The following is a 27,740-nucleotide window of genomic DNA, read 5'->3' on the forward strand; positions in this document are numbered from 1 at the left end:
GAGTTGAACCCAGGTCAATCGTATTGCTCAAAAATGGCTCTGGGCACTTGACATCTATGGTCATCAGTCCCCTAGAACTTAGAACTACTTAAACCAAACTAACCTAAGGACATCACACACATCCATGCCCGAGGCAGGATTCGATCTTGCGACCGTAGCGGTCACGCGGTTCCAGACTGAAGCGCCTAGAGCCGCACGGCCACACCGGCTGGCTATCGTATTGCATTCTGCCACGTTGACCACTCAGCTATGGAGACGGACAGTCACAGAAGAAATGAGGCTTTCACGTAGATATAAAAATTTTTAACAAACTGGATCACATTCCCAATGAAAATGAGAACTGATTTTGTCTATATTAGGAAAAAAAGTAGAAATGGGCCAACCATGTTTTACGAATGGACAATGAGCAGTTATCAAAATAAGCTACTTAATACTGACAGAGGGGCAAAAGATTGACTGACGGATCGGAACAGGCACGCAGCGCTAACCCATGAAGAACAGGATGATGATTAACACTGTATATTACTGTAGTTTCACATACAGGTGGTTTCCTTCCTGCAGATACAGCTGAGTTTAACACGGTTTCAATTGGGTCTCATTCTGGCGAAAACCAGTGACGATGCAAATGTTGGTGGCAACAGGAATATGCATGCTCTGGATTTGTATCTACGTCTACACTCAGCAAGCCACCTGATGGTGTGTGGTGGAGGGTACCTTTGGTAGCAATATCTTATCTCTCCGCCCCCTTCCCTGTCCTACTCGCGAGTGGCGCAGAAGAATGAATGTTGGTAAACCTCCGTATTTGCTCTTATCTCTCGCGTTTTCTCGTTGTGGCCATTTCGCGAGACTTATGAGGGAGGAATGTTTCGCAGCAGGTAATCCGATGCTACGGAAGAGAAAACTGCTTCCCTTTTGCTTTTCCTGGTTTGCTACACTTTCCCCATTGTTCCGCCAGAGGTGTAACGGGCGGCCACTTTCGCTGCGTCAGGCGGGAAGAGCCGGCGCCCCTGCGGTCACGGTGCAAACAACTGTCCAGCAATTACGGTGTAAACACTTGCTCAGTGCCAATCAAGCATCCCCCCGCCTATACTATCATTACGACTTCAGCATGAAGTACGTTCTTCCTAAAGAACGTTACCTCCTACCATTATCTTTTCTCGGGAGCAACGAAATGAGATAAAATCGAATCCCGTAACCACGCACACGACAGACCATATGTATATATTGGAGAGAGAGAGAGAGAGAGAGAGAGAGAGAGAGAGAGAGAGAGATCCTTTATTATGGAGGCCCCGTAATACCTCCGCATATCCCGTACTCCTGGGTCAAAACCGTAGGCTGTATTTGGAGTATTTACGTGTAAGAAGTATATATATACGGTGGATGTGGAAACACGGGAGCTTACACAAAGATCTATATGCCTCCACATCCTCCTCTCCATCTTGCGAAGCATCTCAGGAACTATGCTTCGGAGGGCTTCACTAGCAATTTTGCTCAATTTTTCATTAGTACCGACGTTGAGCCACATGGTATTTGGATTATGCCCCGTAATCAGGTATTTTGCATAGTAACGTTCGAACTATATTGTGACTACTTCAATGGGGCTGGAGTTGTTGCTGAATCACGCCCAATACTGCAGCCTCGACATTGTTCATCAAGAACTCACGCACCTGACTTGCAGAGTCTGGTGGTGCTCCGCCGTGCTGTAACCGCACATGATCACGACTCCGCCTTCGAGTACGTGTATTAAACAAATTTGCAACATGTTCAAATAAAACGACACGTCTGCCCATATAACTTGAAGCGGATACTTTGCCGTCTATGGCACAAAACGTGAATTTTCGTTGTTGTTCGTTGCCTTTTCCCGTTTTCTCTGCGCCGTTATATAGGCTGGGGCAGTGTTCATGACCGTGGATGGCCAGTTAGCCTTCCTGACGGCACCACTCTCCCGTGACGGAATGTGAGTACCTCATCTGTCTCCGTCTAGATTAAATCTCATACTGCAGTGCGAGAACGTTGTTCTAAATCTGCGATAATGATGAAAGCTGAAGAAACAAATTAAAATTTGTGTCGTGCCCGGGTTTTGAATCCCGGTCTTCCTGCTTACTACGCAGGTATGCTAGACATTACACTACCCTTGTTCTAAATGTTTGCGTACCGCGTATCTATGGCGGGTCGTGATTACCAGCTCAGTATTTACGTAGATAGATGTGGGAAACCACGCCACAGCTCTCGTCGGAAATCCGCGTGCCAGATTTGATACAGGAAGGCACGCCTGTCCGAATACCGGAAGAGGCGCGTTAACAAGCGCGGCTGTCCAGGCGGATTACGATCCTTCTGTGTGAACTACATACAACAAACCTTGCACGCCTCAGAAAGTAAGCGCGACACAACATTTGGAAACTGTGCCAAAAAAGCACGGCAGGCTGCTACGCACTGATCCATGTCGTTCTCGGATGATTCATTCACAAACATCGGACTAGATATTTCCATTTTCTAATTTTTTAATCAGTATATACCGTGTTGTCAGCGGTATTTTAAGTTCAACTGGTCTTTTGCGAATGGATTTCATTGGGGGCTGCTCAGTTGATAGTGTACGTGTCTCTTCTTTTTTTACATCTGTCACGCGGCCTCTGTTTTGACAGGGCCTGAAACGAAACAACGTGCCTTTCAATCAAGCAAAACCAAAGCGGTTTCTAAAAGCACTCATTATGTCCGTCATTGCTTGTCCTGTCTGTAGACGTTCGGACATTTACACACACGCCACTAATCGCTCCGCAATAGTATAAATGTGTCCTGTCACATCAGCCATGACTTCGCACCTCAAACAAGAAGAAAAAAAATGAATACAAAGCTTTTCGTCAGCTTCAAATTATTGTTGTTGTCACCTCAAACAACAACAGTAAAGAAAAAAATGATTACAAAGGTTTCAAATGGTTCAAATGGCTCTGAGCACTATGGGACTCAACTGCTGAGGTCATTAGTCCCCTAGAACTTAGAACTAGTTAAACCGAACTAACCTAAGGACATCACAAACATCCATGCCCGAGGCAGGATTCGAACCTGCGACCGTAGCGGTCTTGCGGTTCCAGACTGCAGCGCCTTTAACCGCACGGCCACTTCGGCCGGCTACAAAGGTTTCGTCAGCTTCAAAGTGTTGCTATTGTTGACTTTAGTCCGAACACTGGTTTGATGGAGTTCTCCACACCATAATATACTTTGTAAGACTATCTCCGAATAACTCCTGCAATCTATATACTTTTGAATCTGTTTACTGTATTCATCTCTTGGTCTCCCTCTACGATTTTTACTCCCCACACTTCCCTCCCATACTAAGCTTGTGATCCCTTGATGTCTCACAATGTGTCTTGTCAAGCAAGCCCTTCTTCTAGTGAGGTTGTGCCACAAATTTCTTTTCTCCCCAGTTCTATTCACTACTCCCTCGTTAGTTACGTGATCCACCCATCTAACCTCAAACATTCTTCTGTAGCTCTATATTTCAAAATCTACTATACTCTTCTTGTCTAAATCCTTTATCGTCTATGTTTCACTTCCACAGATGCCTACACTCCACACAAATACCTTTCGGAAAGACTTCCTAACACAAAGCGCACATTCGATATTAACAACTCTCTGTTGTTCAGAAACGCATTTCTTGCCATTGCACAGACTACATTTTATATCCTCTCTACTGCGGCCATCATCAGTTAATTTGCTGCCCAAATAGCAAAATTCATGTCCTACTTCTTGAAAGTAGAGCCCTTAAAAGCGCTTGTATCTCTCCCAAACTGTACAAAGTCAAGAGGTGTTCGGGAGCTTCTCGGAAAACATGTACATTTACGTATACACTCCGCAAGCTACTGTATAACATGGTCCAGTGTACTTCCTACCATTGTTGGCGATTTTCGGTCTTGTTCCATTTGCATACTGAGCGAGGAAAAGTGATTGCTTATATGATTCTGTATATGCTCCATTCTACTCGCTATGCGAGATATACGTTACAGGCAACAGAATGCGGGGTCTCTAAATTCACGTAACAGGATTTCACTAGTCGTCCTTCTAAAGATTGCCATTACATTCCCAGGGCATCTCCGTTACATTTTCGTATAAGCTATACTGAGCCGTTACAGTCTCACCAACGGTTTTCTGTATTCGTTATGCCTTTTCTCATGCCTACTTTTGGCACAGAATCCAAACGTTGTAGCAGAACTGTAAAACAAGCTGCACTGCTGCCTTTCTTTTTTTCAGTTGCGTTGCACATTATTATAACTTCAAAAATCCAAGTACTCCATTCGCCTTTCCTACTACATTTTTGTCCCATATATCTTTTTGTAGTATTAACCTCCAACCCCAAAGAAAGCAGGTGTTGACAGATGTGAAAATTACCTAACTATCAGTTTAATAAGCCACGGCTGCAAAATACTAACACGAATTCTTTACAGACGAATGGAAAAACTGGTAGAAGCCTACCTCGGGGAAGATCAGTTTGGATTCCGTAGAAATGTTGGAACAAAAAATGGCTCTGAGCACTATGGGACTCAACTGCTGGTTGAAGTCTTTCTGCACTTCTGTGTCATTCAGCGTCGACACTTCGCCTGTAGAAAGAATCATCTTCAGCGAGCAGCCTGGTAATGTTCACCCAAATCGTTTACGTTTATTGTATAGTTAGTGTCTGAAGGGGGCGCAGATGATGATTTCGTTTCTATTGAACATTCTACGTCCAGTGTAAGGTGCTGAATTCCTTTACATGCAAATTCTTGACGCATGAAATATCTGCGAATATACTCAGTTCGATCGTATGGTGGCTATCGAGTCAAGTGCGCCTGCACAAATTTATACACGTAAGTTCCGGTGTGTGTTTTTATTCTTAGCATAAGTTAATTTAAGTAGTGTGTAAGTCTAGGGACCGATGACCTCAGCAGTTTGGTCCCTTAGGAATTCACACACATTTGAAACAGTCATTACACAACTCATAGTTAAATCTCAGTTACTGAGACTCCGCACTGCGTTTTATAAAAGGAAGGCAAATAAGACTTTACGAGTCGCATTATCGGCTACTTCTGTGGTTGGTCAGCGGCGCATGGTGATGAAAAGCTGGAGTACGGCAAACCACTTTTTTCAGCACGAAGACGCCCGAGGGCAGCGCCGACCTACAATGCCACTGGTCCTCGCAAGTAACGGCTGCTGGGTACTCAGATGCAAGAAAATGGAACTGTCGTACTACCATTGCAGGGAGGCAGTATGTTTGCCGCTTATGGTCTATCAGTTCTTTAACTGGCTGTATATAATACAATGCTTTCGCGTTATCACGCAGTATGATTGCATTACCCAGCAGTGACGGACGTTTTCGCCGTCACTCACAGTTGCTTGTAGTTCCGTGACACTGTGTAGCATTTGTGCCAGCAGAATGAAAAACTAGCTCAAACAAATTAATAATACCGTATGAATTACATTATATGGTGACAGTAACATACCTCTTTCTATTCTATTCGTCGATGGTGCTTAGAAAAACAACTGTCGGCAAGCCTCTACACAATATCTAATTTCTTTAATTTTCCCACTGCGGTCATTATGTGAGATGTATGGAAACGGGAAGCAATACGTTTCCTGGGGCCTGCGGCTCTCCACGTTTGAAGAGGAAACGTTCTGTGATTCACAGTGCTTATCTTGCACAGTTCCCTACTGGTGTAAACTATTTGTGTGATGCTCTCGGGCTGAGTAAAATTCGTGACCAATTGCATAGCTCTTCTTTGAATCATCCAAAACTTGATAAAGATTCCGAAAAGGGAATACAACCCTCAAGAACCGTACAGTTAAAAGGTTTCGTAATCTATATCCTTGGAGGATGTATTCTACGATAATCGTGCCGTAAGTCATGGCAACAGTCGTTTATCGTGCGAACATGTAGCATCGCAGTAATCGCAATAAATATAGTCGACAGTCTGCGGCAACAGTACCGAAGTCAACCGACAGACTCCTGCCGCATGTGAGGGTGGCTCGGTGCCAGCGCCTGAAACATTCAGTGTGAGAGCTTGACCGTGCTACAAAATGGATGCAAGCAGAGTGGAACAGCAAGCACACGTGAAAATTGCCTTTCTCGCTGGCAGAAATGCTGCTCACTGTCACGTGGAACTACGAGCAGCTGCGGGTGATGGCGAAAACGTCCGGCACTGCAGGGTAATGCAGGCCTACTGCATGATAACGCTACAGCCCACACAGCTGGTGTCATCGAAAATAGTTTACAGCGTTGGGGTGGGAAATCATCCCCCATCCCTCCTACTCACTAGATCCAAATGCGTGGGACTCCGACCTCATGCCACAACTGAAGAAACAATTGTGTGGGAGGCGCTTTGCAAACAGGGCATCCTCTCAGCATTTCGGTGGCAGGTGGCACATAATGATGGCAATGTTAGTGACTTCCTGGCAGATTAAAACTGTGTGCCCGACCGAGACTCGAACTCGGGACCTTTGCCTTTCGCGGGCAAGTGCTCTACCAACTGAGCTACCCAAGCACGATTCACGCCCGGTACTCACAGCTTTACCTCTGCCAGTACCTCGTCTACTACCTTCCAAACTTTACAGAAGCTCTCCTGCGAGTACCGGGCGTGAGTCGTGCTTCGGTAGCTCAGTTGGTAGAGCACTTGCCCGCGAAAGGCAAAGGTCCCGAGTTCGAGTCTCGGTCGGGCACACAGTTTTAATCTGCCAGGAAGTTTCATATCAGCGCACACTCCGCTGCAGAGTGAAAATCTCATTCTGGAAACATCCCCCAGGCTGTGGCTAAGCCATGTCTCCGCAGTATCCTTTCTTTCAGGAGTGCTAGTTCTGCTTGGTTCGCAGGAGAGCTTCTGTAAAGTTTGGAAGGTAGGAGACGAGGTACTGGCAGAAGTAAAGCTGTGAGTACCGGGCGTGAGTCGTGCTTCGGTAGCTCAGTTGGTAGAGCACTTGCCCGCGAAAGGCAAATGTCCGGAGTTCGAGTCTCGGTCGGGCACACAGTTTTAATCTGCCACGAAGTTTCATATCAGCGCACACTCCGCTGCAGAGTGAAAATCTCATTCTAGAATGTTATTGACATTCAGCGCCTTCCCCGTCATTAGCAACACTGTCTTGATCCACTGGGGGACTATTTTGAAGGGCAGTTATTTTTTGATTCATTTTTGTTCCATTTGTACTCGTGCCCTTACAGCAGTGATAGCACCGATTCCCGTCAGATCTCCGACGGTAAGCGTTGTCAGGCTTGGCTAATATTTGGGTGGGCGACCATGTGGGTCTTCCGAGCGCTGTTAGCAAGTGGTGCGCACTCAGCTCTTGTGAGGTCAGCTGAGGAGCTACTTGACTGAGAAGAGGGGGCGCCGGTCACGAAAATTAACAACGGCCGGGAGAGCGGTGAGCTGAACACATGGCTCTCCGTATCCGCATCAAGAGAGACCTATCGGCTGACGATGACACGGCAGTCGATCGATCCTGTTTGGTCTTCCGAGGCCTGTCTGGACGGATTAGTGTGTTGGGGGTCATCCGCCAGTCTTAACATATCGTTCTGCATCTAGCAACTATTTTATATTGTAGTTATCTCTCCTTATGAAACTACCTTTCGCAACAGCCACAAAGAGCCACGGACGTTACCACTTCCCGGTACCACTTATTACAGGTGCTGTACGGAGCTAGGAAACCCCTGGGCGGTTAAAGTAGACCAAACGGAGTTTCCTGCAAGTGTTAGTCGTTAATATCCCTAACACAACCCCCTGAATGAGTACATTACCAACTTAATTTTATATGGAACGTCGTACTGTTTTACGGCAAGCGTGTAGGAAACATTAATGTTTTCCTTTTTCTGCTAAGTGGTTGTGTACAAAGTGAATAGAGTAAGGTTACAGTTAGGGTTGTTTTATTTCAAGATTTGCGATGTATGACGCTCGAATGATGCTGTTGGCGATGCGAGTGTAGACCCGACACCTGAGCCATCTTTTAAGACACGCGCAGCGAACATGGCAACACGTCGCGAGTTAACGATTTCGAATGTGAAATGACGCAAGGGAAAATGGGTCATAGCTTATCTCACACCACAAAAGAATTCGTGTTTCGAGGTCAACAATGTTTGGGGTGGGTCTTGAATCGCAGAGACTTTGTCCCCACAAGCATAAACCGCCGCGCACGACGGCCACAAGTGTTTGCCGAACGGACGTCACGTCGCTTCCGCAGAGCCATAGTCGGCGATCTAGGTGTGCCTTAGTCAGACTGCCGCTGTTTTGAATGTATGGCGTCAGGAAAACGCCTGCAAACCTCCGATTCTTTAAAGAATTCAACTCCCGTGTATGAAACAGCTTCAAGCGCCTGATTACTTTACAAATCAGTTAATGTGTAAAATACACTGAGGTGACAAAATTCATGGGAAACCTAATATCGCGTCTGGCCTCCTTTTGCCCGGCATAGTGCTGCAACTCGACGTGGCATATACTCATCAAGTCGTTGGAAGTCCCCTGCAGAAATACTTAGCCACGCTACCTCTCCAGACGTCCACAATTGCGAAAGTGTTGCTGGTGCAGGAATTTGTGCATGAACCGACCTCTTCATTACGTCCCGCACATGTTCGAAGGGATTCACGTCGTGTGATCTGGGCGGCCAAATCATATTGCGCATCGTCATCCACGAAAATTACATCGTTGCTTGGGAATATGAAGTCATTGAATAGCTGCGAATGGTCTCCAAGTAAACTAATTCCAGCAACGATCGGTTCAGCTAGGCCAGCCACAGCCACAACATTATGGGGCCGCCACCACCTTGCACAGTGCCTTGTTACAACTTGGGTTCATGGCATCGTGGGGTTTGCGCCACAATCGAACCCTACCATTAGCTTTTATTAACGGAAATCTGGCGTCATCTGACCAGGCTACGGCTTTCCAGTAGTCTAGGATCCAGCCGCTATGGCCAAGAGTCCAGGAGAGGCGCTGGAGGAGATGTGCTGTTAGTAAGACCACTCGCGTTTATCGTGTGCTGCCATAGCCTATTTACGCCAAATTTCGCTTCACTGTCGTAACAGATACGTTCACCGTACGTCCCAAATTGATATCTGCGCTTATTTCACGCAATGTTGCTTCTCTGTTAGCATTGACAACCCTACTCAAACGCCGCTGCTCTCGGTCGTTAAGTGAAGGCCATCAGCCACTGCGTTGTCCGTGTAGAGAGGTAATGTCGTACTCTCGGCACACTCTTGACACTGTGGATCTGAATACCGAATTCCCTAACGATTTCCGATATGGAATGTCCCATGCGTCTAACTCCAACTACCACTCCGCGTTCAAAGTCTGTTAATTCCCGTCGTGCGGTCATGATCACGTCGGAAACATTTTCACATAAATAACCTGAGTACGAATGACAGCTCCGCCAATGCACTACCATTTTATACCTTTTGTGCGCGATACTACCACCACCTGTATATGTGCATATAGCTATCCCATGACTTTTGTCACCTCAGTGTATTTGCCTTTAACTAGGTAAGCGAGAAAAAGTTTAGGAAAAGCTTGAAATTACACTTAAGGTTTGGCCGGCCGTTGTAGCCGAGCGGTTCTAGGCGCGTCCGTTTGGAACTGCGCGACCGCTACGGTCGCAGGTTCGAATCCTGCCTCGGGCATGGATGTGTGTGATGTCCTTAGGTTAGTTAGGTTTAAGTAGTTCTAAGTTCTAGGGGACTGATGACCTCAGATGTTAAGTCCCATAGTGCTCAGAGCCATACACTTAAGGTTTGTTGGAAGTCGCTAAGTGCTCTCATTCTCAAATACTGGATGAATGAAGTCTGAGTGAAACTTCCTGGCTGATTAACACTGTGTGCCGTACCGACACTCGAACTCGGGATCTTAGCCTTTCGCGGGCAAGTGCCCTACCATCTGAGCTAGCCAAACACGACTCACGACCATTCCTCACAGGTACTACCAGAATTGAAGCTGTGAGGACGGGTCGTGAGTCGTGTTTGGCTAGCTCAGATGGTAGAGCACTTGCTCGCGAAAGGCTAAGATCCCGAGTTCGAGCCTCGGTCCGGCACACAGTTTTCATTTACCGGGAGGTTTCATATCAGGGCACACTCCGCTGCATAGTGAAAATCTCATTCCGAAGTCTGAGTATTTGCGCGCAGTCAGTTCCGCTGGCTTTAAACAGGCACACTGTTCCGAACTGTAATACTTGTTTTATTGTGTTAACTTTAGATTATACGTCTTACTGAGTAGACTATGCAGCATTTAAGTTTTTAAATGCGGTCAATAACTACGCTAAATTCTCAGAATCTAATTTTTGTTGTCCTTATGCTCCAACTGGTACGGGGTGCCGGAATAGGGTTTTAAAAATATAGACCTGTGCCCGGGCTGTACGGAGACGAATGCACTGCATGTTCTTCATCAGTCGGTGACGTAAAATCACATCCAGTGGCTTCCCATGACTTTCCGTCCCTCAGTGAATATGATAAGTAGTAACGGTTCTCCTAAATTTCGTTGAATAGGAATTGCATCATGTCTCTAGCTGCAAACGATTTATCTGTGGTACAACATTTTGATGTTCATCCAGATAATAAATCATTATCTCAGTAGGTGGGACTATACCAGGCACGGCCTACATCTCAACAGGAAAAGGAAGGGGAAACTGGCTGGGGTAATAGCAGGAAATTCAAGGGGGGGAGGCACTGCCATGAATGGTAAAATACCAGTGGTTACAGGTGTTGGAGCAGCACCTTTTTTAGGATAGGTAAGACAGAAAGATGTCAAGTTCTACGAGAGGTCAGGATTGAAACAAATCTTCAGTTTAGGAAAGAAATTAAACAGCACAATTCTAGCACATTGGATCACCAATCACAGCTATCAATTATAAATTTTCACCAATCACCAGAAATTTTATCTCCACCAAGTTGTATCTCAGTCCTAGGTAATTGCATTGATGAATTAAAGTCACCCAACCCAGTTGACATAATCTGCCTCTCTGAACACCATGTGACCAATGGTATAAGAACTAGGCCTAAGCACAATGAGAAACTCAGACAGGAGAGTACTGCAAATGTTAGAATAAAGAAAGGTTCTCATAAAAGTACAATTAAAAATAATGTAAGTATATTTCATCAAAATATTGGGAGCTTAAAGAATAAAGTAGATGAGCTTCTGGTTTGTTTAGAAGATTTAGAAGCTGAGAATGAAATAGATATACTATGCCTGTCTGAGCATCACATTGTTACTGATATGGATAAGGTAAATGTAAGTGGTTATAAGCTCTCTGCACATTGTGATAAACCTTTTGCATTTCCTTTATGTTTTTGTCTTCCTTAAAGGCAAAGAGACAAGATGAAGCGGTAGCCCATCATAGAGCCTATGCCTACCGTCATGTATTTTTTGACTTTCAGTTGTTAATAAACAGAGGATTTTTTCTGGTACCGGTAGGAGGAAGGAGGGATTCGCGCTCAGCTAGTGAAAGAGTGAGAAGCACGTCAATTTTTTAGCGAGTAATTGTAGACCGCCATTTTGGGGTCGCTATGAATAAGTGAGGAGTGTGGATTTCATATGTGCACCGTTTAGAAAAATACAGTATTGTTTTATTAACAGAAAGGACGTGTGAGTTGTTATTTCAAATAGTACAATAATTACAATAACTGAAGCCCACCTGTGTACTTTGGAAAATTACGAAGATCCGATAAGCTTAATAGGAACACGGTCAAGACTTCGAAGGTGAACGCGGCGACCAAACGTAGTATTGTAAAGAATGGTAAGCACAAATCTACAGCGGAGAAAGAAACTACTCCGCCCTGCAAAATAATATGAACTAATACGGACTTATTTCCAGGCATAGCTCAGCTTATTGTGCTTGTCATTCACGCCGAAAAATTAATCTCATTAATTCAATACATTTTAAAAAGCCACGCATTTTATTATCATCTATTCCATTATTTTATTATACTATAACATGTAATGAGAGAAAATATGGAGAAAGGAGGAGTTGCCATATATGTCAAAAGTTATCATTGTGCAAAAAGTATAGAATCAAAAAAGTTTTGTGTAGAGAAACATATAGAAGCATGTGCCTGTGAGCTTAAATTAAATAAAGGCACATTTATAATTGTAACTGTATATAGGTCCCCATCAGGAAATTTTCATCTATTTCTGAAAAATTGGGACTCCTTGTTGTGCTATCTGTCAGACAGGGGGAAGCAAATTATTATTTGTGGGGACTTCAATGTAGATTCTCTAAAACAGGGTAATAGGAAAAATGACCTTGAAGTATTACTCGGTTCTTTCAATTTGACACCCATTATTGATTTTCCTACTCGGGTGGTAAAGGATAGCAGCTCACTGATAGATAACTTCTTTATAGACCAAGATAAGTTTAACCAGATAAATGCTCAGCCTGTTGAGAATGGTCTTTCTGATCATGGTGCACAGCTAGTCACAATATATGACATAGCTCCATTCAGCAATACTAAACAGTCCTCCAAAGTAGTACGTTCAGTCAACGATTTAATAATTGCAAATTTCAGGGAAAGCCTACAGCAGTTAGACTGGGATGAGGTGTACCGTGAACCTGATGCCAATTTAAAATATAATTTATTTCATGACATTTTTGTAAATGCATTTGAAAACTGCTTCCCCAAGAAAATAGTTAAATATACTCGTAAGAAACCTTGTAACAAACCATGGCTTACTAAGGGTATAAAAATATCTTGTAACAGGAAAAGGGAACTGTATCTGACAGCAAGAAAGAGTAGTGACCCAGAAACTATCAAAAATTATAAAAACTACTGTGTTATATTAAGAAAAGTTATTAAAAAATCCAGGAGTATGTGTATCATGTCTGAAATCAGCAACTCTGATAATAAAATTAAAACAATTTGGAATATTATTAAAAGAGAAACAGGTCAACCAAGAGCAGAGGAAGACAGTATTACCATCAAATTGAATGAAAACTTTACGAACATAAAGTCAGAAGTTGAAAATATTTTTAATAATCATTTTCTAAATGTTGTGGATATAGTAGGATCCAGCTGTTCATTAGAAGATGCTAGGCTGTTAATGGAAGAGGCCATACCTATGCAATTTGATACAATTGAAATCTCACCCACTTCTCCCTCTGAAATTAGGAAAATAATAAACTTGCTTAAAAGCAAAAACTCACATGGAATTGATGGCATTTCCAGCAAAATACTAAAAGCTTGTTCTCAACAGATAAGTAAGATTCTCAGCCACCTGTGTAATAGCTCTCTGGAACAGGGCATTTTCCCTGATAGACTGAAATATGCTATTGTTATACCTTTGCATAAAAAGGGGGATAGATCTGATGTCAACAATTACCGTCCAATCTCCCTTCTAACAGCTTTATCCAAAATTTTTGAGAAAGTAATGTATTCAAGAGTAGCTTCACATATCTGTAAAAATGAAGTACTAACAAAATGTCAGTTTGGTTTCCAGAAAGGTTTTTCAACAGAAAATGCCATATATGCTTTCACCAGTCAAATTTTGAATGATCTGAATAACCGAACACCACCCATTGGGATTTTTTGTGATCTCTCAAAGGCTTTTGATTGTGTAAATCATGAAATTCTGCTAGACAAGCTCAAGTATTGTGGCATGAGTGGGACAGTGCACAAATGGTTTAATTCGTACCTAACTGGAAGAGTGCAGGAAGTTGAAATAAGTAGTTCTCGTAACATGCAAAGATCAGCACATTCCTCAAACTGGGGAACTATCAAGAATGGGGTTCCACAAGGGTCAGTCTTGGGTCCTTTGTTGTTCTTATTATATATTAATGACTTGCCATTCTATATTCATGAAGAGGCAAAGTTAGTTCTCTTCGCTGATGATAGAAGTATAGTAATCACACCTGAGAAACAAGAATTAACTAAGGAAATTGTCAATACTGTCTTTCAGAAAATTACTAAGTGGTTCGTTGTAAACGGACTCTCACTGAATTTTGACAAGACACAGTACATACAGTTCCATACAGTGAATGGTATGATGCCTTTAATAAAGATAGACCTTAATCAGAAGCATATAGCTAAGGTAGAATATTCCAAATTTTTAGGTATGTCCATTAATGAGAGATTAAATTGGAAGAAACACATTGATGATCTGCTGAAACGTTTTGAGTTCAGCTACTTATGCAATAAGGGTCATTGCAAATTTTGGTGATAAACATCTTAGTAAATTAGCTTACTACGCCTATTTTCACTCATTGCTTTCATATGGCATCATATTTTGGGGTAATTCATCACTGACGAATAAAGTATTTATTGCACAAAAGCGTGTAATCAGAATAATAGCTGGAGTCCACCCAAGATCATCCTGCAGACATTTATTTAAGGATCTAGGGATATTCACAGTAGCTTCTCAGTATATATACTCTCTTATGAAATTTGTTATTAACAACCAAACCCAATTCAAAAGTAATAGCAGTGTGCATAACTACAATACTAGGAGAAAGGACGATCTTCACTATTTAAGATTAAATCTAACTTTGGCACAGAAAGGGGTGAATTATACTGGCACTAAAGTCTTTGGTCACTTACCAAATAGTATCAAAAGTCTGACAGATAACCAACAAGTATTTAAGAAGAAATTAAAAGAATTTCTGAATGACAACTCCTTCTACTACATAGAGGAATTTTTAGATATAAATTAAGGGAAAAAAACCACACACACACACACACAAAAAAATTAAGTTGTTATATTAACTTAAGTATGTTGTTAAATTAACCTAATTATGTCATGTATTGGAAAATTCGACTCGTTCCACATCATTACGAAATATCGTATTCATGATCCATGGAACTAGTATTAATCTAATCTAATATGCTATGCACGACGCTAATGAAAAAGTGGCATGCTTTTCAGAGAAATCCATCCCGGTTTGAAAATATCCAGCGACTAGCGCCAGTCGATCGTGACAACGAAAACCTGTAAGTGACGTATTTACTTAGTCAAAGACGTACGAATGTCGGAGACAATGCGACATTCTTCTGGGCAGGATCTCTGTGAATGTAGTTTTTCACTTATTTCTTCCGACCTTATTTCACGTACGTAGCGATGGTTGGCTACCAAGTGCCTGTGCAATGTAAGATATTCTTTTATGCTGTGAATACACGTATAGAGAAACTGCAAAAGGATGATCCTCTTTGTTGGTAAACAACGTAGACCTCAGAGGCACTGAGGCTGCCGTCGAGCTCTATGTTGGTATGGGCGGATCATCAACAATATCGTCTCCCTTCATGTCGTAGAACGGCACGGAGCGGTGTGGAATCCAACCCAAGATATCTGCATACTACATAGGTTTCAGAAGCTGTAATCTGTCGATATTATTCCTTCGTCTGCGAATTCTGCAGACTGAACACACCTTCAGCACGGGGTCTCGAACCAGTTACGACCAGATCGAGAACCTCGGGGAATGAACGACCTCTACCATAGAGGCTCTGTAACTTACGCAATAGTTATGAAAAATGCAATTTATACCGTTAGCGCCATTGATTAGCCGGGATCGAACCCAAACCGAAATTAGATCTTCCGTCATGGCGACGCGCCTGGAATGTTCTCGTAACATTCATATTCATATTTTGTACAAAGATAACCTACTTACTACCTTATTAGAAAGGGTAAAACACTATACATACCTTGACACCGCAATAAATGAAAATAGGGATAACTCGCAAGAAACAAAGTTACTCACCGGGAAAACAAAAGTGTGTTTCAAAAAATGTGTTATCTTCAAAAGCCATAACTAACTAAGAACAGAGATCAGACTTTTGCACTGCTTTGTATATTCTGTCCTATATGGGTTGGAGATATTGACCTTAAATAAAAACACGGAGAAGCTGGAAGCCTTTGAATTGTGGCTTTATAGGCGGATCCCGAGAATACCTTGGACCCAGAGAGGGACAAACGTAGAAGTTTTGAGAAGAACGAACACAACACCTAAATTAATAAAGATAGTGAAATGCCGAAAGATGCAATATTTAGGACATATCAAGCATTATACAAACATATGATTTGCTACAAAAAATACTTCAAGGGCAAAACCATTTCGCCCCTTCTCTGTTTCATTCGCGAATGGTGCCTAGTAAGAACACTGTCTATGAAGTTTCGTGTGAGATTTGTCTGATTTTGTTGTCATAGCCATTTCGCGAGACATACGTCGGAAGAAGTAATATTTGCCCGACTCTTATACACACACACGTTCCTGGAATTTCAACAGCAACGCTCTCGGTGGTAACACAACGCCTCTCTTTTAGCGACTAACAGCGGAGTTTGTAAAGCAACTCCGTTTAGCCCTCTCGCCAAGAAAAAAATGCCCTGCCGAAACGTGCCGCTCTTCGTTGGATCTTCTCTGTTAATACTGCTTGGTAAGGGTCTAAAACAGGTGAACAAATACTGCGAAACCGCTCGAACAAACGTTTTGTAAGCCTTTTGTTTCGTATTTGGATTAAATTTCCTTAAGTCTTCCAATGAATCTCGGCCTGTCTTCTGCTTTTCCAACAATTAGTTTTATGTGGTGATTCCACATTCGATCGCTCCTACGTATTTTGCGGTTGTCATTGTTTCCTGTGATTTTTCGCAGACGGAGTAGTGAAACAGCAATAGATCTCTTCATCTGAAGGTAACGCGATATGTTGCATTTATTTACGCTCAGGGTCAACTGCCAGTCCATGCACCAATCATAATCGACCCTCCCTAGGTTTTCCTGCATTTCGCTAGTCTTCTGGTGTTGCCAAGACAACAGTATCATCTACAAAAAGCTCATGGAGATTTCGACGTTATCCACTAGATCATTAATATACAGTGTAGCCGCGCGCGATTAGCCGAGCGGTCTTCGGCGCTGCAGTCATGGACTGTGCGGCTGGTCCCGGCGGAGGTTCGAGTCCTACCTTGGGCATGGGTGTGTGTGTTTGTCCTTAGGATACTTTAGGTTAAGTAGTGTGTAAGCTTAGGGACTGATGACCTTAGCAGTTAAGTCCCATAAGATTTTACACACATTTGAACATTTATACAGTGTAAACAGTACTGGCCTCGTAACACCCCCCTAGCGGTATTCCCGAAATTATCTAGACATCTGTCGCTTTAGTCTTATTAAGAATAACGTACTGAGTTTTCTCTCTTACAAAGCCGTCAGTCCAGTCACTAATCTGGTCCGATACCAGGTAGGCTCGATCGGGATTCACTAAACCACAGTGCGGAACTGTGTCTAATGCCTTCCCGCAGTTAAAGAAGACCTCTGTACCCTTGTGTACAACGCTCTGGATTAAATGGACGAACAAACCGAACTGTGTCTCTATGTTTACGGAACCTATACGGGTTCTACAGAGCGAATTTTCGTTCTCCAGAGTCGATACAGAGCGTGAGCATATAATTTTGTAACAGACTGACGTCAGCGATATAGGCCTATAATGCGAAAACATGTAGAGAAAAGAAGGGATGTTCAGCAAGCAATGGATAGAAACATGCTGGAAATTACTTGAAGGATCAGGATTTCAAATGATGAGTGTGCAATGTGGAGTAGTTAACATTTATGAAACTGTAATGGAGGTGGTACACACAGTATATGTAAACAGACGAGTGGGTGGTGCCGTGCGGCCTCCAACCGAAGGTTCGAGTCCTCCCCCGGGCGTGTGTGTGTGTGTGTGTGTGTGTTTTATTCTTAACATAGGTTAGTTTAAGTAGTGTTCAAGTCTAGGGACCGATGACCTCAGCAGTTTCACTCACTCACACACACACACACACACACACACACACACACACTCGAGTGGGTAATAAATAGATCAAGAACATTTTTTGTTGCGTTGAAACGGATAAGACAGGAGACGAAGGCATACTCCACATTAGAGAACATGCAGTGGGTGCGTTCGGCGCCAGACCGTAATTCATGGACAAATCGGGAGACGACTTTAACTAGCAGTAAACATAAAACAGCTCATGTTTTTCCATCACACTTACGACTTTTTATATCGCCCTCATCGTCGCCGTCGTCGTTGTTGTTGTTGTTTTAAGTCCGAATTATGCTCTGATACAGCCCTTCACGCTTACCGATCCTGTGCGTCTCTCACCTGGTCTCCCTCTACAATTCTTCCCCTCCGCTTCCCTCCATAAGGCCGGTATTACACTATCAAATTTCTTTGTCAAAGATATTTGATAGTGTAATAGGGACTTTGTCAAATGTCGTCCAATATTTAATCAAATCTAAGGCCTCGCTGTATATTTGATCAAAGAAATCGCTTGTCTTCTGTTCACTGCAATGTGACATGCTACCACATGGAGCGCTAGCATCGCTGCAGCGTTCTGTCGTCTGTAGTGTTTTTATAACCATTGCCGGTAAATACAATTGGTGTGTGCCGACAACTACAAAATTAATAGAGATGTCTGAAGCTGATGAGGCGCTTTACAACGTGAGGCACCCTGAATACAAAAAGAGATTAAGAAGATTGGAGACCTGACCTGACCTGACCTAACCTGACCTAACATAACCCTCTCCTGTAGCAAGGAATCAGAGTGTTACAGTGAGCCTGTCTTCTGAAGATGTAGCAGTTCTTAAGTGAATATTGTGCTTTGTGATATGAGGATACACTTCATTGAGCACATACAGAGATGTATGTTCATCCATTCTTAAGTAATTGATGTACGACTTGACGTCTTCCACTGTAAGCTCATGTAACAAGTTTTGTTGAATGCTTTTATCGTGTCGTCGTAAAACCCACGGCTTCACCCAGATTATATTAGCTTTTCGTTCCATAGATCCGTGCTGAGGAGATCCTCGTGGATGTGGAACATGTAGATTTTTTTAAAGCTGAAATAACAATACTAATAGTATGAATAAATACAATAAATCATTTGTTTCTATTAAAAATTTCGCGAATGGAGTAGGAGTTGGCCACTAGTAAGTCTTTCAGGCTCCTTTTAAACTGATCTTTATTTCTAACTAAATTTTTTATGTTTGCTGGCAAATTATTGAAGATTGTTCCTGAGTAGTGGACCCCTTTTTGAACTAAAGTAAGTGCTTTTAAGTCCTTGTGCAGGTCCTTTTTGTTCCTGGTATTGTATATATGAACTGAGTTGTTTGCTGGAAAAAGAGATGTATTATTTAGGACAAATTTCATTAAGGAGTAAATATACTGAGAGGCAGTAGTTAGTATACTGTTCTTTGAAGAGGTTTCTGCAGGACGTCCGTGAATTTACTCCAAAATAATACGTATTACACGCTTTTGGACTCTGAAAACTTTTGTTTGACTTCAAGACTTACCCCAAAATATTATCCCATATGACATTATAGAATGAAAGTAGGCAAAGTATGCAAGCTTTTTCATTTTATGTTGCCTATGTCTGCTAACACTCGAATTGCAAATACAGATTTGTTAAGGCGTTTCTGCAGTTCTGTGGTGTGCTCCTCCCAACTGAATTTATTATCAAGTTGTAATACCAGGAATTTAAGACTGTCACCCTCGTATGTATGGTTCCTCCCCCCCTCCCCCCCCCCCACTTCTTTTCCGCATGTGCACACAATGCAATTACGGTACGTGCAACTGCTGCGGTTAATTACAAGTTGTCAGCCATCTTGAACTTTGACGAAAAATTTGATGAGAGTGTAATACCCCTTCTAGCGCTACGTCAAAGATCTTTGTCAAATATATTTGACGGAATATTTGATCACATCTTTGATCAAATCTTTGACAAAGAAATTTGATAGTGTAATACCGGCCTAACCCTCAATCCTTGATGCCTCAAGGTGTGTCTTATCAACCGACCTCATCTTTTAGTCAAGTTGTGCCATAAATTTACCTCCTAATTAATTACCCCATCCACGTCTTTTGGTCGTCAGTCTCCTTCAGCACCACATTTCAAGAGCTATTTTCCTCTTGTGTGAACTGTTCACACAGGTTGGATATAAATATTGGTAACACTGTTATAGTTCACAAAGGTTTCATTGACAGACGTTCATCGTATTACACGCCCTCAAAATAATCGCCCTACACAAATGGAAAGCGTGGAACACCGTTAGCGTGTCTATTCTCTATCTCTGTCGATGTCTCGGCAAGGGCCGTCCTTCGGAACGCAAGGGCATTGGGTACTGCGTGCAATGACCGAGGTGCAACATTGACATCGTTATGCACTTATAATAGAGAGATTGCTCAATCGCTGCCACAGGTAGGTGTGTGTGTGTGTGTGTGTGGGGGGGGGGGGGGGGGGTGGTAAGTATGTGTGAAGGCTCCCATGGAAGGATCGTCAGTATGGACAAAACCTTCGCTTCGTCGTGTCAACCACGATTAAAGCGGCAGTCCAGTGAATGGAAACGGGTTCTCCTCGCCCACAGAAAGTGCGCCGTGAAGTGATGGTTATTGTGGTTTATAATATACATGCGTGAATCCTGCATCACATCGTACCGACGGGGCACCTGGTCACTGCAGCCTACTTCTGGAATTTTTTGCGCCATCACCTTCGCCCCGCACTGAGAAGAAAGCGACGGCTCATTCTGGCACTGCATCCCATCATGACAATGCACAATGCCACACTGCGAATACTGTGCAGGAGCTCCTGCTGTACGTGGGGGTTGGAGATACTGGAACATCCACCGTATTCACCTGATAGGAGTCTGTGCGATTACGACCTGTTCGCCAAAATGTAGGAGCCTCTTCGTGGCAAGTACTACAACACAAGAGAAGACATCATCCGTGCCACAGGACGGTACTTGCGAGACGGCGACATAGATCGACGCGCTGACGCTGTACGACGCCTTCCACCTCTGACACAAATACAATATCAACGACAAACCTCAGAGCTCTTATTCTTCTCCCTGAACCCTCATGCCCTTCTCAAATTTCTCCTTGGGTTCCGTCACAATGTGGCCAATGTGCACAGAGGACAGGCTACACTTTCACTTAAAGTCTGTGGCTTGCGATATTCCCAGATTTATATAGATGGAGTCCAGTTTCGATTCATATTTCCGTATGACTCGTAATTGTTAGCTATCCTTGAAAGGCAATCGCGGAGAAACGGGATGGAATGTTTAGGGTGCTGTTGACAGTCCATCTGGAAGCACAAACTGAATCTTTATGGATGTCATGAGCGTCTGAAGTGCTTCCGTTAACATTTAACAAGAAGATCGATACTGATAGCCCGCTACACGATTCCCCGTTCCCCTCTTCTGACAATCGCCCTGCCCTGAGTACATAAACAGATTGCTGTATAGAGAAGACCGCTAACTGAGCTAATCGTAGTCAGGAGAGATGCTGTGTGAGCTCTAAGAGGAAGTGTGTTGCAAATACGTTCCATTATATAACGAAAGCAAGTATACACTGTTGGACAGACTGCACTAAACGGTTATCAGATCTATTTATTGCTTGGTTTCCACACGCTACGGAAGGACAAAGTGCTCCCACTAGGCTTGTATTTGTATCACATCAGAACGAACAGTTATAGTCGAGTAGGTTTGTCTTCCAATCATCTGTGAGTCCGGAAGTCCGTAGGTGATGGTACTGTTGGCTGTGAGAGGTACGCCGTTTACCGCAGTGATGACTAGTGGTCGATCCCAGGTAGAGCAGATTCCTCTCCTTCCATTTCGTCTCAGAATGTTCTTTTCTACGCAGTCTCTTATCAATCGCTGTTGGGCGGCTGGTCGCTTCAAAGTGAAGTGCCTTGCGGTGGACCAGTGATCTCCAGGATGAGTTGTGAAAGGCTGAGGCCTCCCACTTGTCAACATTCATGTGTCACCTTTACGTCAGCCTTAACTGCGTCCTTAAATCGTTTCCTCTGGCCTCCCGCTGTTCACTGAGTTACACACTTGTTTCGGAATGCGATTATTGGGCACGCGGACTACAAGCCTTATCCAACACAACTAGCGTCTTACAACTACGGCTTCCATACTGGTTGTCTTTGCCTCTTCAACGATGCTGATGAAGCGCTGTCCTAGCCAATGAAACACTACATTCCTCAAGACATCCGGTGTACGGCGGAACACACTACATTTAGCATCTTGATCGTTACATGAAATATACGCAGGTGGATGTAGTATATTTATGGTATCGATAGCTACGATGCGCTCTGCTAGGTTAGCACTGCGACACAGACGACAGCGCCCTCTAGCCGGCGCTGTGCAGCTCTACGAGCGCAGCTCCGGATTCAGCCTATTTGATTCCGAGTGGACGACCAAGCAACATTGTTTCTATTTCATAGTGGGCGAGCCACTACAGATTTTGCCTTTGTACCTTCTAGCCGATGTTTGATGTACAGCTTCGCACCTACGTGCTCATCTCATCCAAAGTTAAGTTACATTATATGTACTCAAGTATCGGGTTGTGATATAGTAAAACCACTTTTAATAGCGGAACAAACACGGGTAGCAGTTACTTCTGTAAAATATCTGGGAGTGCGCGTGCGGAACGACTTGAAGTAGAATGATAATATAAAATTAATTGTTGGTAGGGCGGGTACCAGGTTGAGATTCATTGGGAGAGTCCTTAGAAAATGTAGTCTATCACCAAAGGAGGTGGCTTACAAAACACTCGTTCGACCTATACTTGAGTATTGCTCATCAGTGTGGTATCCGTACCAGATCGGGTTGACGGAGGAGATAGAGAAGATCCAAAGAAGAGCGGCGCGTTTCGTCACAGGGTTATTTGGTAAGCGTGATAGCGTTACGGAGATGTTTAGCAAACTCAAGTGGCAGACTCTGCAGGAGAGGCGCCCTGCATCGCGGTGTAGCTTGCTGTCCAGGTTTCGAGAGGGTGCGTTTCTGGAAGAGGTATCGAATATATTGCTTCCCCCTACTTATACCTCCCGAGAAGATCACGAATGTAAAATTAGAGAGATTCTAGCGCGTACGGAGGCTTTCCGTTCTTCCCGCGAACCATACGCGACTGGAACAGTATAAATGTAGATGTAGAATTGCAGTACCGAAGCATTTCACCTTTTCCTCCTGCTACTAACTTCCTACATTCGGCCTACCCTTCAGTTTACGTGCCACCTTCCAGGCAAGATACAAAAAGATTTTCCAACTCATTTCGTAATGCTGGCACTCAGTTTTATACGAACCAACGATGAGCATAGTCTTTCTTGTAACGTCTTCCATGGCACCGAGTTGAGCATTTCCGCCGAATTCATTAGGACTACAACCCGAGACGAATCGTCCAGCTCTACTTCGTCTTTTTCATCCCTTCCGTTAACCCGACTTCGTTAGGGACCCAGACTAGCGGACAATACTCAAAAACTGTTCGAAAAGGGTCTTGTGGGTGATCTCTTCCGAGCATGAATTACGCTTACTTAGGATTCTTCACTAAATTTTAAACGGTCATTTGTCTTCCCTTCGGCTAGATTTATGTGATGGTTTCATGTTAAATCGCTTCTAACGTAAATTCCTATATACTTAAATGCAGTGATTCATTCCAGCCACTGGTCGCCGTTCTCTTTGTTCTTTTCGTCTATTTACGCGCATTAGGTCACATGTATTTATGTTAAGTATCAGCTGCCACACTTTACACAAATTTTCGATCCCCTGCACGTGCTTTTGCATTTCGTCGCAAGTCTCTAAGGATGTACACACCTGTGTACATCTGTGGCCTCCGAGAACAGCCTCGTAGGGCTACAGACAATTCACCCTCAATCCAAACTGAGGGTCGCTGGAAGTGTAGATATTTATTTTAAACTTGAGACAAAACCTGGTCATCTTGAATTTATACCGCTGATCATGAAAACAGCAAAACTAGGTAGGATTGCAAATAAAGTACTTCTGCTTCCTGTGTGTACACAATGTAGCAGTAAGAATACATTATTAAATTTCAAAGTATGCACGCTGCGAAATTTTTGTGTACGGATAGGTCATCTCTAACAGCAATAATTGCTCTTATCCAACTCGAGTCGAACTGAACTAGCTGTTTCAACTCTGTGCCTGAGCTCATCAGCCGTACGCAAGGCGGGGTTCGGTGTTATTTTGGGCAGCCATAGTGCGGTATTCCGTGGGCTCCATGGTTATTGTGCAAGGTCTACCAACGATTGTGTGACCATTTTAGCTGATGAAGTCCATCCCACGCTACAATGTTTGTTCCCCAACGGGATGCTGTTCTCAAAGACCAAAGAGCACCTGTTCACGCAGCTCGCATCGTCCAGGACTGATTCTGAACACGACAATGAATTGTCACATCTCCCCTGGCCACCACTGTCACTAGATTTCAATATTATTGAGCCACTGCGGTCTACTTCGGAGAGATGGGTACGTAATAACTAGCCACTTCCGTCTTCTTCATCTGATCTTGCCACTATTTTGCAAGAGGAATGGCATAAGATTATCTTGAAAACTATACAGGAGCTGTATTTATGTTCTCCGAGACGACTAGAAGTAGTTTTGAATGCCAATGGTTTACCTACACTGTATTTAGGCATGTTGATGTGTTGTATTTTTTATGTTCACACATTTTCGTCGTCCCCCGATAAATAAAACTTTTCTGATTTAGATCACGTTTCGCTAAATACACTTAAAAGCCGCACGATATAAAGTTTACCGACACAGGCCTAACAGCAGGAAACGTGTCTGGCATGCTAGCTTTTCCACAGCCCAAATGCACGGGAACTTCGAGAACTCCTTTGCTCTGAGGCTGCTCGCCGACGTCTGTTGTAATATACGAGGAGCATTCAGAAGGTGTCCAGCAATAAATCGCGCTATTTGTGAGAAACTTCTCTTCACCAGACACCCTGAAAATGGGCGTCAACTCGCTGGACATGTTCATGACCATATCGGTAACGAAGCAGTAGTGCACTGCTTAAAAGCCTATATGCGCGCTGTAATTAATATTGTCTTCGTGGTACCTACAAGAGCATTACATAGGGAACTGCGATATATTGCTTGATTCCTTAATTAATACTTGTTCTTTAGACTTTGGTAGTAAGTTTTCGTGGGATATTGGGGTCTATTTTCAAGGGTTTGGCCAGTTCAGGTTTTTCAGCATTTCGGTGGCGCTCTCCTGTAAGTCCAAACCGTGATCATCCGTGCCACACTTGAGCAACATTCTATATAGTATGGGAGGCACGAATGTTCAATACGCTATCCTCTTTGTAGGTTCTTACTCCTAAGACTGAAATCATTGCAGTTGTGACTTCACGATATAGCATACCATAAGGATATAATGTCTTTCCACTTACACATTCTATCGGGTTATGTGATAATAGCACCAACGGGGGCATCGAATTTGTTCGGGTCGTGGCTTACCCTGCCGCAGGGTTATAAAAATTGTTCTTGCTTTGATCCATGCTACCTCCTCCCAAAATATAGACAGCAAAGAGCTTGCAGTACACGTACTTGTTTCACAGTATTGAGGATGAAATGCTCAGAGCTCTTACGTTACTAGACTACTTTGTTTCGAATGATTGTTCCTTTCGTACCCCTCAATACTAAAAATTTCTTCCGGGGCACATGTTCAGCCCCTTGGAAGCTCTAATCTGACGTCGCACCTTGTGAAGCTACATCTTAGGTTGTACATGGCAAAAACGTAACAAGAAGCACCGTTCGTCTACGCGCGCTTCTCATCACCATCGGCAACAATGCTCTGTCCAGCGAAAACTGAACTACAACAGACGTTCTTTAAGAACGTTGAATTCGAGTTATGTCACTACTAAGATCTAGATTATAACCTTGTTAAAATTTTCGAAACCGCAACCTCCAGACTAACCGACGAGGAAGAAACGTTTTTAATAAAAATCATTCGAGTATTATTGGGTCTTTCGTTTAGGTATATGTAACGACTCCTTATACCTGAGTCACCAATTACATAAAACAAGTTCTAGTAATAGTTTCGGAATATTTCATGCCTGGTTTACACTATTAATCAATCACTGATGGTTCTCTTCGACTGAGGGTGAAAACAGGAGATATAAATATGAACACTGTGTTCTGCATAGCAGATTCAATACTTGCAGAGACTAAAATGCCAGCACCTACACTAAAACTTTGAAGTGATTCGTCTTAAATTCATTCCAAGAATAGTAACATCAGTTCGAAAAGGATTTGCGCAATAAGATTTAGTAAAATGGGCGCATATCTCTAAAACAATTTCTTAAAGAACAGCATAATTCGAATGCAGGCGGAAATACAAAATGACAAAGAACCAATCAACGATGATTAAAAAAACAGATGTCAGCCTACGAAAATGGTACCAGTATTCTCAGATTGTATGTAAAGTAATAAACTTATGTATAAGTTTCAATGAATTTGCTGTTTAAGTCGAGCACGTTTAATTTATTCCCGTTTCATGTAAGCGATATGAGAAAATGAGTTCTTAAACGATGACAAATAGGTTCCGTAATTCGCTGCGGTTCTTAGTGCTGCATGCTAGCCGAGTGCGCGCATGTACGGCCTGCACATCCACACACGATATCATTTGAAAGATGGAACGCGGCGAAACAGCAAACAACAATAAGTATCAACTTATGAGTAAAATTAAACTTGATGTGACTAGAATAAAATGACTATGAAATAACGACATTAACGGGTAATCATAGTAATAAAAATAACTGTAATAAAGAACAGTACTGAGTTACCGGCACCATTTAACCACTACTGTAATTACGCTTAATTAATTGTACACTTCTGAAACGTGGAACTTCTGAAGATGTGGAGACCGTCGGTAGTAATTAGACAATAAATGAATACTAGAGATAATTGACACACAAGAATAACAGCTGATAACTTACCTCACCGCCACTCTGACACTTGAATCTTCATCACCCATTGTGACAGTGTACTGCTATACGTTTAACACTAAGAAAATCACAGCCATGAAACTTCTGCACAATTTATTCAAACACAGCAAATACTAAAGCTCTCCACAGCGAGATTTTACGGCGATAGTCCCTTTAACTGAGACCATTTGCTGTGTTCTACGCTGTTGTCGGAACTGAAATCTAATTTCTTTAAGAAATTTTTACACAATGACACAAAAATTAGGTCTGAGAGGTGTTCATCTGGCAATCTGTAAACTTTCTCTTAACATTTAATGGAAAATATTAGAATTATCAAAATATTTGAGTCTCTGAGTTGTTGACACCTTGTGCTTTCATTCACAACTGATATAAACACAGCTCGACGGACGCTACGACTATAAAGGCGCCCAGCGCTATCGATACTCTGCTCATACACACTATCGATACACCTGTCACAATCGAACACAGAAGTCGATCAAGAAGACGAAGAAGAGTATACAACAATATAAATGGATCTTCCGAAAAATTGTAAACACTGTATTTTACACGAGGTGGACTGAGGTTAAATGAAAAAGAAAAAAAATAGTATGTGCGTCTAGGTACCAATGAAATAAAAGTACGTAAATAACTCCTGTCATTATAATCGTCAGCGCTTCATGCGACAGGTATAATGTCTATTGCGGTGTAATAAAAATGTATTAACTTGATGAGTGATAAGCTAGTAGCAGCAGCTTTTACATACCGGTAATTTTAAGTCCACTTGATAAGGTTGTGGCTGGGGTGTTAAAGTAGGAACCATCCGGACACTTGCCTGAAGTCGAATTGTATTGTTCCAAGTAATCATAATATTGTACAATTTGCACATATGGTTTTGGACAAGTCAGCATACATTTTTACAAATAATTTTCATAAATACATTGTTACAGTTTTAATTGTTTCATGAAAGTTTATTCACTATTACTAGAAGGTAATAGACATTATACTGTACTTTCACTTGTTCATACTTGAAGGAAACATGCACTATAATCAGGCCTAACATTTATTACCCTTTTTTTAAAAAAA

At 42.7% G+C, this 27,740-nt stretch overlaps 1 protein-coding gene across 4 annotated transcripts in view; it reads right to left on the bottom strand.

The window, feature by feature from the left end:
- LOC124613188 (kinesin-like protein KIF21A) overlaps positions 1-27,027 on the bottom strand; it is a 504,551-nt gene extending 477,524 nt beyond the window's left edge. For all 4 annotated transcript variants that reach the window (XM_047141839.1, XM_047141838.1, XM_047141840.1 and 1 more), the window contains exon 1: positions 26,670-27,027. In XM_047141839.1, the coding sequence (XP_046997795.1) occupies positions 26,670-26,707 (38 nt within the window). In that variant the 5' untranslated portion in view covers positions 26,708-27,027. The remainder of the gene's footprint in view (positions 1-26,669) is intronic.
- Between the last annotated feature and the right edge of the window lie 713 nt (positions 27,028-27,740).

Source organism: Schistocerca americana, chromosome 4 (assembly GCF_021461395.2).
Source record: "Schistocerca americana isolate TAMUIC-IGC-003095 chromosome 4, iqSchAmer2.1, whole genome shotgun sequence".
NCBI lineage: Eukaryota > Metazoa > Arthropoda > Insecta > Orthoptera > Acrididae > Schistocerca > Schistocerca americana.